Genomic DNA, 12,106 nt, shown 5'->3' with positions numbered 1-12,106 from the left:
GACCCTGAGGATGATGCTTTCAAACATTTACCTAACGTCAAATTTGTGGGAATTGAGATGATACCAACTGTCCTGTATCCTTTTACACGGTATCTTATTTTGGACATTGAGAAAATTTCACGTGAAGAAAAATATCATGAATCTTGAACCTGATATAGTGCTTATACACATGGGCTGAGGCTTTCTAGTTTCTAAATGGCATATTCTTAGTTAAGTTTACAAATGCAGTAATGTATAGAACGAAGAGGAACAGGATTGTCCTGGTAAAGTAAATAAGGGAAAGAATTAAGAGAAAAGCTTGCAAATAACAAATCCTAACATTAATGGGTCTAGACAAGAAGGAATTATTCTTTATTACCATGGGTTTCCTGGTTTTTAGTTGTGGAGGTATACAAAGATTCAGATGAAAAGATAAAGGTAAAAATGGAGAAAAGAAAAAGGTTAAACTGCCCATGCTCAGGAAGCTTAATATTTATTTTGCACGCTTGTTGAACCTCATTAAACCATTTCATATATAGACTCCTTTTTCATTTGATTAGTCAAAAAATAAAAGTTGCTTCTACATGAAGCTTACCTATTTCAAGTTTATTTTATGTAGAAATCCTCTTCTTTTTCCTCATACTCAAGAAATCTATAGTTGCTTTACATTTATAGATTTCTTTTTAAACTTTTGATACAACTAATTTATTAATCAAATGGTAATAACAACATAAATACTTTTGCTACCACAAAAAAAAAAAGAACCCGTAGGTTCTTTTATTTAATTTTTTAGACTCAAGATCAGTATATGATGGTCATGACCTAATAATTAATTAAACAGAATGTCGATATTTGTTTATATCTTTTTTGTTTTAGGCATTTCATTTTTATAGTCTTGTTCTCTTTCTCATTATATGATGCTTTAAAAAGTATAAAAGTTACTAAGATGACTTTTGACAAAAAAAAAAAAAAAAAAAAGTGCTACTAGTTACGATAGTCTACCATCCTAGCCTAAAAATATGTCACGTTTAGAACAAGTAAATGGAAAGTTAGCCACTGTTTGGATTTTTTTTTATCAAAAAATTTATTTTTTTTCATGAATTTTTCTTACACATTGTCGAATTATACTAACTTTTCCTACAGATTTTACTAGATTATGTTTTGTATTAGAATAATCTGAAGAGTAAGTATATTTGTTAACCAAAGATCATGTTGGTTTGTTAACAAATATTTTTGCGAAGATTTGCTAGTAGAAGATTATGTTTCGTTGAGATTATTTTAGGATAATTGCTAGATGGATATTTTGTTAGTTTATTTCATGTAAACACTATAAATAGTGAGTTGATGAATAAATAACACAAGCTTATTTTTAGATTCAATACAAGTTTCTTATAAGTTTTTTTTTTTTTGCAACACGAAGGTGTTTTTTCTTAGTTTATACTCCAAAAAATCAACACTTGTTTTTCAATCGCCTTTTTATTTTATATACATCACATTTTAAATTATGCCACAGTAATCCCCCAAAAACTCTTAAAAATTGCAATGGGAACACAACCTTAGCTATTTCTAACAACAAATCTAATCAAAAAAGGAAAAAAGATAAAGGAAAAGATAGCTCCTCCTTAAAGTCTTTGATTCTTAATGTATTTATTAGCATAACTAATCATTGGCCTTAAGAATCCAAAATATTTGGAAAGTAAATGACAATAAAGTGAAGAATAGTGTATCCAACTATGGTCGTACTACACAAATATTCAATGCCATTATTAATCAGTTATAAATCCATTAAACCCAAGAGCGCATTCACTTTTCACCTAGGAGTCAAATGAGACCCCATAATACATAAAAATCTAGGCCTTCTGAGAGGATTCAGGAAATTACATGAAGCTGATATGATAAATCTTGAACCTGCTACAGTTGTTAGGCCAAATCTTGAAGTCAACTTCTCTTCTTTTTTTTTTCTTTTCTATTTTTTCCCCTTCCTGTTAGCTACTTTGCATCAGTAGTGCTCAAGACCCCTCCATTCTTTTTTCCCTTTTTTCGATAAAAAGAAATGTCAAATTTCATTGATTCAAGACAATGTCCACATTGAGGGCAGAATACACCAATGAAGGAGGAGCATTTAAGCCACTGAGCTAACCCTATTACAAGAATTTTTTTGCTAGATTATGCTCCGGATGGTTAAAAGATCTAGAACCCAATTCACTGTTGTTGTCTTGCGGAAAAGTCATTTAGCGAAAATTTTGAGTTCAAATTTTTTTTTTGTTTTGTAAGAACGTAAGAACCTGATGAAGATTTTTTTTTTTTTTGTTTAAAATTCAGCACTAATCCCAGTACACCTAAGATAACTGACATGAGTTATGTTATCATACATTTTGCTTTAATTTTTCTCTTGTAGTTGGTGAAAACTTTTTGTAAAGGGTTGCATGAGTCTGCGGTTCATTTTCTAGTTTCTAGTACTTAGTAGAGGGCATTGAGAGCGTAATTTATTGTATTTTCTAATGCCTTGTTTGTTAAAATGCGTGAATGAAGGATTATAATTCTAATAGTTCAAGGCTACGAGGTGTTGGGAATAATTTTTCTGTGCTTATATATTTAATACAAGGTGTGGACCAATCATTTTGTGAATTATTAATTTCAAATATATGGTTCAATGTAGACATTGCTACAATAAATGTAGATACTAATATTTAATGCAAACATTAATACAATAATGTGTAAACATAAACACAACTTTTTGATACCATTGTACTTTTGCAATAAAAAAAAAAAAAAAAAAGAATCCGTTTTCATCCACCACTAGGTGATGAGAAATAAATTTTTCGTCTTTTTTGCCACGGACCCAAGTCAGCCAAGTCAACCGATCAAGTCCACGAGACGAAGAAAGAGATCCATTTCCTCCTCTTCACCTTCCATCATAGAGTTAGACTAGTAGTCTCTGATATAGTACTAATAATTCAGTTGTATGTAAAGTATGTAATGGAATGAGAATATCAGAGTTTGATTATGTCGTACTAATGATTACAACATTAATGATCCTCGAAAAATTGTGTACCTTAGTAGTAAACTATTGATGAAGAATGTCAGCAGTGTACGACAATTGGGAAAGGCTAGTCAGCGCCACTATTCGCAGAGAGGAGCTCCGGCTGAGTGCTCTTAGGACCCCAAGTGATGTTTCTTCAGCATCATTATCATCATCTTCCTCCTTTAACTTCGCTTCCTCTTCTACCAAAGTTTCGTCTTTCAACAATTCCTCCAGATTACCAGCAGTTGGGAAATCTTTTACTTATGATCAAATCCTCCTAGCCACCGATTACTTCAGTAAATCGAATTTCATCAAGCGTGGCCGCTCTGGGGATCTTTTTTATGGTGTTTTAGAAGGTGGGCTTCAGGTGGTTGTTAAAAAGGTTGATCTGTCAGTGTCTTCATACTTGGTAAATGAATTGGAAATTCTTGGCAAGGTTTCTCATTCTAGATTAGTTCCTTTTCTGGGGCATTGCTTTGAGAATGGCAATAACACGTTTCTGGTTTACAAATACATGCTTAACAAGGACTTGTCCAGTTGTTTGAATTATAGGGGAATTGCCCCGGATGGCATTAAAGTTGATTGTCAAAAATCGACATCATTAAGTTGGGCTACGAGGTTGAAGATTGCGACTGGAGCTGCACAGGGTTTGTGTTATCTGCATCATGAATGTGTTCCACCCCTTGTTCATAGGTAAACCCAAGAATCTTGCTTGTTGGCATGTTATAGCCTTGCCTCTTGACATAAATAAAATGCAAATTTAGAGGACAAAAAATATTGGAGGTTCTAACTGGGCGGCAATACCTTACAGCCCTTCACCTGATGGTAAAGTGATGGCTGTCCAGTTTTGGTTTTGGAATCTTTTTGCACGTGAATCGCATAATAGTGTTGGAGCAATGCTTTTCCATTTTCTTTTCATTCCTTTTTTTTTCCTCACGTGTCATTTTTTAACTTTGAGCATTCCATTATGGGCTTCACTTGTCAATTGGCATGATTTTGATATAATCGTTACAGAAATTTTGAAGCTCGCAGCATACTTATTGATGAAAACTTTGAAGCATGGATAGGGAGGCTTAGTGAGGTCTGTACTGAGAAAAAGCAGAAAAATCAGAACAGGATTTCAAGGTTATTACGGTTGTCAAAGTAAGTATTTTGAGGCGTGATATTTCTAAGTATTTGTTATTCCTGTGATACTTCTTAAATTCTATCCTGATATAGTGTCTAGTGATTAATATTCTGCAATGTTAATTTGGCCATGTTTTAGTCTTGAGAAGAGTTTAATGACATAATCAAGTGGATCCTTGGAATGAAAATATTTAGAGTACAAGAAGCTTTTCATCAATGGAGTAATTGTAATTGAGAAAACTTTGGACTTTGACTACAAGCATCAGAGGATTTTCTTGCAGAGGCTGAAGCCTTGACATTGTAATTTATCTCTTTGAACTCATAAAAGGAATAACAACACGCACATAAATTCTGTACCAGGGGTGGCGTTAGTGATTGATGTATTTAATCTAAGAAAGAAGCTAAAGATGTTACTTTATTAGAGCCGGATTCTCTTGTTTAAGCATACAACAGTATTTAGTTAATCAAATCTATCATGCCTTATCATCTGCAGAGTTGCAACTGCAATTCTTACCTAATGTCAATTATTTGAGATTTTTGATAATACTCCTTTTTCTTTATATTCAGGGCTTCTGAAGGAGGCTATGCAGGTATATGAAATTTATTTCAGAAACCGTTCGTTTGTTCTTTCATTTTTTTTCCCTATCTTTGCACTATCTAGAAATGGTAGATTCGCTTCTGATTTTCAGTTCAATCTTACATCTTACACACCAAATTCAGAAGGGAAGAAGAATAGAAAACTGGCGGACCATAAATCTGAACCGTGAACAGCTGCTTGAAAGTTGAAACCGTAAAGAAAAATGAACAATGGGAATAGCAAAAAAGTTCAAAACTTTGAGAGATTGGGTATCCACACAGAACAATCACCAGTTAGCTTTATTATTATTTGGTTCAAAATTCTTCATTTGCTTAAGACCAGCTACATGTTTGGTAAGAAAAGGCTTTTAAAGATTAAGCAAGATAAGAAAATACATACTTCACCATGCCTTTAGTCTAAATCTTAACTTAAATGACCAGGTTCATTGAATGCAACATGTGCCTATGATGTTTATTGCTTTGGAAAGGTTTTGCTTGAACTAGTCACGGGTTATCCCAGTTTTGGTGATCACAATGATTTGAGCATCACTGCTGGGATGGAAAACATTTTGCCTTACATCAGTACTTATGACGAGGAACTCTTTGTGAACATTGTGGATCCATCTTTAGAAGTGAATGAGGATCAGTTGATTGAATGGTGGGCGGTTGCTATCATTGCAATGGCTTGCCTAAATCCCAAGCCTTCTAAGCGGCCTGTAATGCCACGTATACTTGAAGCTTTGGAAGACCCTAAGTCAGTAACGTTCTCTACTTGTGAAAGCCCATGGCCTGATGGTGTACTTAGCACAGTGGCAAAGACAAGAGCAACTGAAGGAATGACTGGAGTAGGTAGGTTCTCTAAAACTAGGGCCTGAGCTCTTCTCTGAGCAGGCCTGAATTTGGTTGTATTTCCTGCTACTTTCTGCTTGGACAATTGAAACTAGTTAATTCAAACTGGAATCGTTAGGTTGTTATATTTTTGCATTAACATATTTGCTGAGGTTGTCTGTGTGTTTACTGAAATTCTTTCAACATAAGTTGAACTTTTTGCCAACTGTAAGCATTTTTTGGTATGAGACATGTCCCAGCATGTTTGACATAGTTCCTTTGGTCAAATTTATGATCTTTGGTACAACTATATTTCTGAAAGAACTGGTTTTTTCTTATTTTACTGAAGAATTAGTTTTTTCTTATTTTATTTTCCTCTCAAGTCCCTCCTGTTCCAAGTGCTTGCCTTGTCTGGGGATAATTAGAGACTACCTTATATTCTTTTAACTTCTTTGAATCAGATTGCATCATATATAAAACATAACCACAAAAGATTCTTTCCCTCCCTTCTCTTCCACCTACCCCCCAAGTTTTTAAGTATGAATTCATTGAACGATGACAAAGGTCAATTACAAGTGCTTTTTGGGCAGGTACATCACAGGGATCTGCTAATGCAACATTTTCAGAGACCCCAATAATTGAGGAGACTGATCCAATTTGGGACATCATTAACCGCAAAAACTTGAGAGTTTACACTTTCCAAGAACTCATAGCTGCAACTAAAAATTTCAGAAGTGATAGTGTGCTGGGAGAAGGTGGATTTGGAAGAGTATACAAAGGTTTGATTCATGATAAGTCAACATCAAAGGGCGGTACTCAATCAGTTATTGCAGTTAAAAAGATGAATCCTGAAAGTCTTCAAGGGTTTGAGTGGCAGGTGATACACTAAACGTGTAACTAACTCGACTTCTAGTCTTTTTGGATTTAGTTGGTGATTGCTTACTTCTTCCTTGCAAACTGTTCTTATCTGAATCAATTATCTCAGCACATAAAATACTGGTACATAATAGGCTGGAATAAAGCTTGCCCTTTTTGTGATGCCACCTCTCTTGGAATAATTCATTGCTGGTCTTTTCCTTCACTGTATCATTTCCCTGTGAAAAACAAAAAGGAATAAGTACCAGTTGTTTGTCTAAAGCAGTTTTGTTTAATCGACCAAGTTGCCTGCAACAAATTTCCAAAATGAAATCATTCATCTTGATGATTTGAGAGCTTATAGCAATTATACAAAGAGAGTCTAATGCATTAGACCTACTCAGAATTTGGCATAAGTTATGCTATATATTGGTGATGCCAGTTAAGGTTGTCATGGGCGTATACTCAGAGGATCGAAAGAATCAAAATTGACAGTAGTTTCCTTTGCCCAAGGGGGAGTGCAGTGTAAAGAACAGCTAGTGAATTCAGGTGTAGCAGTGAAACTTAAAATACAGTGATATTAATTGGTAGGACAGAAAATACAATATTAAGTATGAAGAATGAATATTTGAAAATTGCATGATTAAGTTCCAATAAGTGGAGCAAAGTTGCATAACAATTTATGTTAATAATGTTAACGGATTGGCTGTTGAGTTTTTACTGAAGAAAGTGTTTGCTAATATCTTCTACTTTTTCTACTCAAAAGAGGAAACTAGAAAGATTATTTTGACGTTGTTGGAGATATACATCAATTACTCTTATGATACATGAAGAGATTTTGTTCGCCTTCTGTGTTGATTTTGAAGATTTCCTCATTTCCTGTGTTGCTTCAAAAGTTTCTCTCAAATTTCTTCATGCAGACTGAGATATGCATACTTGGAAAGCTTTCTCATCCCAACCTTATTAAGCTCCTTGGTTACTGCTGGGAGGATAAGAAGCTGCTCCTTGTCTATGAGTACATGCCAAGGGGCAGCTTTGGCAACCACCTCTTTGGAAGTGAGATGTTTACTATCCTTTAACTGAAATTCAGAGATTTTAGCATCGTCTAAGGTAATGATGCGATTACAAAATTTGTTTCCTGGTGCTTTTTTGTCTTTAGGGGGCTCTTCTGTTCAACCACTTCAATGGGAATTAAGGCTTAAGATCTTAATTGGAGCAGCTCGAGCTCTAGCATACTTGCACGCATCAAAGAGAGAAGTTATCTACAGAGATTTCAAGGCCTCACACATACTACTTGATGGTGCAAGTTAGATTAAGATACTTCATCAGTTGTCCTATATTTGACCAATGCAAGGTTGTTGGATGTGAGTCAGTTCTTTCTACAGTTGATTTACTAAAGCTTGTAGGTTTCTTATTATACTCAATATCCTCAAAGCATTTTACAACCAGGTTAGGCTATGAAAGTGCTGGTGTTTAGATGATACCTTGAGAAGCCTCATTGCTCGTAACGTCGATTAATCATTTTGTTTTCAGTATTACAATGCCAAACTATCAGATTTTGGATTGGCAAAGGTGGGTCCTTCGGATGGTCAATCACATGTGACAACACGTGTTATGGGGACCTATGGCTATGCTGCACCTGAGTATATGGCAACAGGTAATCATACATAGATCTTTCAAGATTCTTGCTTGAGATCATGGCAGTACAGTAGTAGAAGCTATAGTTTTGATTAGTTTGGCTTAAATCAAGTCTGAGCAAGATGCCAATCGAAAGGTCAGAAGTCATAATGACGCAGAATTCTTATGTAACAGGGCGCTTGTATGTGAAGAGCGATGTGTATGGTTTTGGTGTTGTAATGGCCGAAGTGCTAACAGGTTTAAGGGCTGTGGACGTTAATCGCCAGCCGGGGAAACACAACTTGGTTGATTGGATCAAGCCTCATTTCTCGGTTGGAAGGCAAATACCCAATAAAAGCTGCAATGAAGATGGCTCAGCTCACTCTGAGATGTCTTGCGTCTGAGCCTAAAGCAAGACCACCAATGAAAGAAGTTGTGGATGAACTAGAACACATTGCATGTGCTAAATGATAAGCCAAAAGAACCTGGGACAATTTCATCGTGCCGGATAGTTCATGAAACCAAGGCAGGAAGTGCATCCACCCTATCTCCCACAGCTCGTAATGTCCACAATCTTGCTTTCTCAATAAACAGATCCTTTCAGACGTTTATCCTATTTAAGACGGCTGTTTGTTGTTTCTTCCACAATCCCACATCTTTGAAACTGTATCGGGTTTGTCTTTGTAGTAGTATAATTACTGGGAGGACTTGGGGGCAGATGTCTTTTCTCAAATTTTGAAGTCTGCATAATTTGAAGTGTATGCAGACAATAAATATATCAGTCAATATATCATCCAAGTATGTATATATATCCCCGCAAAAAAAAAGGAAAAAAAAAGTCAGAATTATCTAACTATATATTGAGAAATTTATTTTCTTTTCACAAATAAATATATGCCCAAAATAGTTATCCTGTTCTTAGGTACTTCACTTATTGAAATTGGAATCAAAATAATTAATGTCAAACCTAAGTAATTTTGTGCATAAATTCGAGTAAGCAAACATCGCACCCTCCAAAATCCAAATCCAAAGGGCTACCTTAAATTCTTTAAAAAAAATAAGTTTTTTTATGGGCATTAATCTAGGGGAGAGTTGACATGGCAAATTAAAGAACTTCTCGAGGCCTAAGTGTCCAAGAAATTTGACACTCAATTGGCACCCTTAGATTTTCACATTAGAGAGGAAAATAAGAGAAGAATTTTTTAGAGAAATTGGAGAGATGAAAATTAATTCTCAATTAAAATTAAGAACCCCAATTATACTTCATATATTAGTTATATAGTCCGTTGGGTCCTACTATCGGGTCAGAAGCCAATCAACACTCGTCACGTAAACAATTAATTGTTTGAAATATCAACTTTGTCCTTAGGGGATACTTATTCCTCAAGCGTAATCGACTTTCGCTTGTTTTGGTTGCTCAAGAATTTGTCTTGTCCCACAAATATGCAAAGTTTTTATCACCAAAACCCCCAAAAACTTTTGCTAAATGGGCTTCGCTGATAGTTGGGTCTATGTCAAAATTTCTGTCTTGCCCAAATCTGTTTACCGTCCTGCTTCATCAATGAAAGGCCATCCCTTCATTTTTCTTCGTCATCATCATCAATGAAAGAATAATAAAGGAGTTCTAGAGCACCTTTTTTCATACCATATTGATGATTAGTATTAATTTATCGTTCAATTTGTCAAAAAGAAATATCAACTCTTAATGATTTTAGAAATTTGAATTATTGAATGATACATCAAGAATTTATTGAATTACAATTATTGGTATGAAACCCCAAAAGAGAATAGTATAACTTCCTCGTATATAAATTAACTGGTGTTAATTTTCCGAAAGTGTATTCCGGTTGAATTTAGGAATAATAAGAATAAGCAGTTAAGGATTTACTACTACCTTCTCAATGATTATGATGAGAGTTCTTCTTTATCCTCCAATACTAGTTTTGATGAAGAAAACAGCATTTATCATCCATCTTCAGCATGGACAAAAAAAAAAAAAAAAAAAAAAAAGTTTCCCTTGCATGGTTCTCTTACAGCTAGTGAATTTAGATCTAGCAGTTTAAAATACAACACTATTAGATGAAGGGAAGAAAATTAAATATGAAGACTGAATACTCAAAACTTGCATGATTAAGGTCAAATAAGAAGGTGCAAGGTTGCACAACAATTTACATTAATAGAACCTGAATGTTAGTGGATTGGCTTATGAGTTTTTTACTGAAGAAAGTGTTTGCTATATCTTCTACATTTTCTACTTAAAAGAGGAAAGGAGAAAGGTGGTTGACGTTGTTAAATATGTATGTCAATTCCTCGTGATTTATGAATAGATACAATTCACCTTGTGTGTTGATGTCGAACATTTCCTGAGTTGCTTCAAAAGGTTCTTTATATTTCTTTATGCAGTCCGAGATATGGATGTTTGGAAAGCTTTCTCATCCTAACCTTATTAAGCTCCATGGTTACTGCTGGCATAATGGAGCATTGTTTGCTGTTTTTGAGTATATGCAAAAGGGCAGCTTTAAGAATCACCTCTTTGGAAGTGAGAGTTTTACTATCCTAACAGTATTTGCATCATCTAAGGCATTGATCTACCATGCAGTAATTTGTGTCGTGGTGTTTTTTATATTTTTAGGGGGCTCTTCTATTCAGCCACTTCAATGGGATGTAAGGCTTAAGATTTTAATTGGAGCTGGTCGTGCTCTGGCATTTTTTCATGCATTAAAGAAACCAGTTATCTACAGAGATTTCAAGGCATTAAGTTAGATCAATATACCTCATTAATTCTCATATTTTTTTATTAATCCAAGTTTATTGGATGCAAAATTTTCTTGATTTGTCTGCTAAAGCTAAAATTTCTTTCTTAGACTCCATATGCTTGCTGTAAAAATTTTAGTTACATACCACTTTTTGTTATGAATAATGCTGTTTTGAGATTGAACCATGGGAAGCTTCATTGCTTTCAACATTGATCAAAACATTCTGTTTTCAGTCTTACGATGCCAAACTATCAGATTTTGGCTTGGCAAAGATGGGTCCTTCGGATAGTCAATCACATGTGTCAACACGTGTTATGGGGACCTATGGCTATGCTGCTCCCGAGTATATAGCAACAGGTAATCATACATAGATCTTTTAAGCTTCTTGCTTGTTATCATGGCAGTAGTAGAAGCTAAAGTTTTGATTAGTTTGGCTTAAATCAAGTCTGAGCCAGATGCCAATCGAAGGGTCAAGAGTCAAAATGATGCGGAATTCTTATGTAACAGGACACTTGTATGTGAAGAGTGATGTGTATGGTTTTGGTGTTGTATTGGCCGAAGTGCTAACAGGTTTAAGGGCTCTGGACGTTAATCGTCAGCAGGGGAAACACAACTTGGTTGATTGGATCAAGCCTCATTTATCGGACCAAAGAAAGATAACGAGCATGATGGATTCTCGGTTGGAAGGCAAATACCCAATAAAAGCTGCTGTGGACGTGGCTCAGCTTACTCTAAGGTGTCTTGCTTCTAATCCTGAAGCAAGACCATCAATGAAAGAAGTTGTGGATGCACTAGAACACATTGCAGCCGCTAAATGATGAGCCAAAGGAACCTGGGACGATTTCGACGTGCCAGATAGTTCATGGAACCCAGGCATGAAGGGCATCCACCCTGTCTCCCACAACATATAATGCCCTAATCTTGCTTTCTCAATGAACAGATCCTTTCACACATTTTTCCTACTTAATACGGCTGTTTGTTGTTTCTTCCAAATTTTCGCATCTTTGAAACTGTATAGAGTTTGTCTTTGTAGTAGCATAATTACAGGAAGGAGGACTTGGGGGCTGAAGTCTTATCATAAATTGTTATTGAAAATTAGTCACTTGTGCCCAAGTTTCTGTAAAATACACATCACATTCAGGTGGGATGTTGAGAAGATTTCAACTGTTGATTGGTTATTGCACATTTAACCCCTTCTGTTAAGACCCTGAGGATGATGCTTTCAAACATTTACCTAACATCAAATTTGGGGATATTGAGAAGATATCAACTGTCCAGTATCCTTTTACACAGTATCTTATGTTGGACATTGAGAAAATTTCACGTGAAGAAAAATATCATGAAT

General features: G+C 35.2%; 1 protein-coding gene and 1 pseudogene across 1 annotated transcript; both read left to right on the top strand.

Moving 5' to 3' along the window:
- The first annotated feature begins 2,779 nt into the window (after positions 1-2,779).
- On the top strand, positions 2,780-8,806 carry LOC113742578 (uncharacterized; annotated as a pseudogene).
- Positions 8,807-10,995: 2,189 nt separating this feature from the next.
- LOC113740810 (probable serine/threonine-protein kinase PIX13) lies at positions 10,996-12,027 on the top strand. The gene is made up of 2 exons (XM_072046736.1): positions 10,996-11,118; positions 11,269-12,027. Exons 1-2 carry the CDS (start codon positions 11,034-11,036, stop codon positions 11,577-11,579), a joined length of 396 nt encoding a protein of 131 aa, XP_071902837.1. The 5' UTR covers positions 10,996-11,033; the 3' UTR covers positions 11,580-12,027.
- The last annotated feature ends 79 nt before the right edge of the window (positions 12,028-12,106 follow it).

The sequence above is a fragment of the Coffea arabica genome, chromosome 4e (genome assembly GCF_036785885.1).
Source record: "Coffea arabica cultivar ET-39 chromosome 4e, Coffea Arabica ET-39 HiFi, whole genome shotgun sequence".
In the NCBI taxonomy this organism is placed as follows: Eukaryota; Viridiplantae; Streptophyta; class Magnoliopsida; order Gentianales; family Rubiaceae; genus Coffea; species Coffea arabica.
This window is presented reverse-complemented; position numbering and strand designations above follow the sequence as displayed.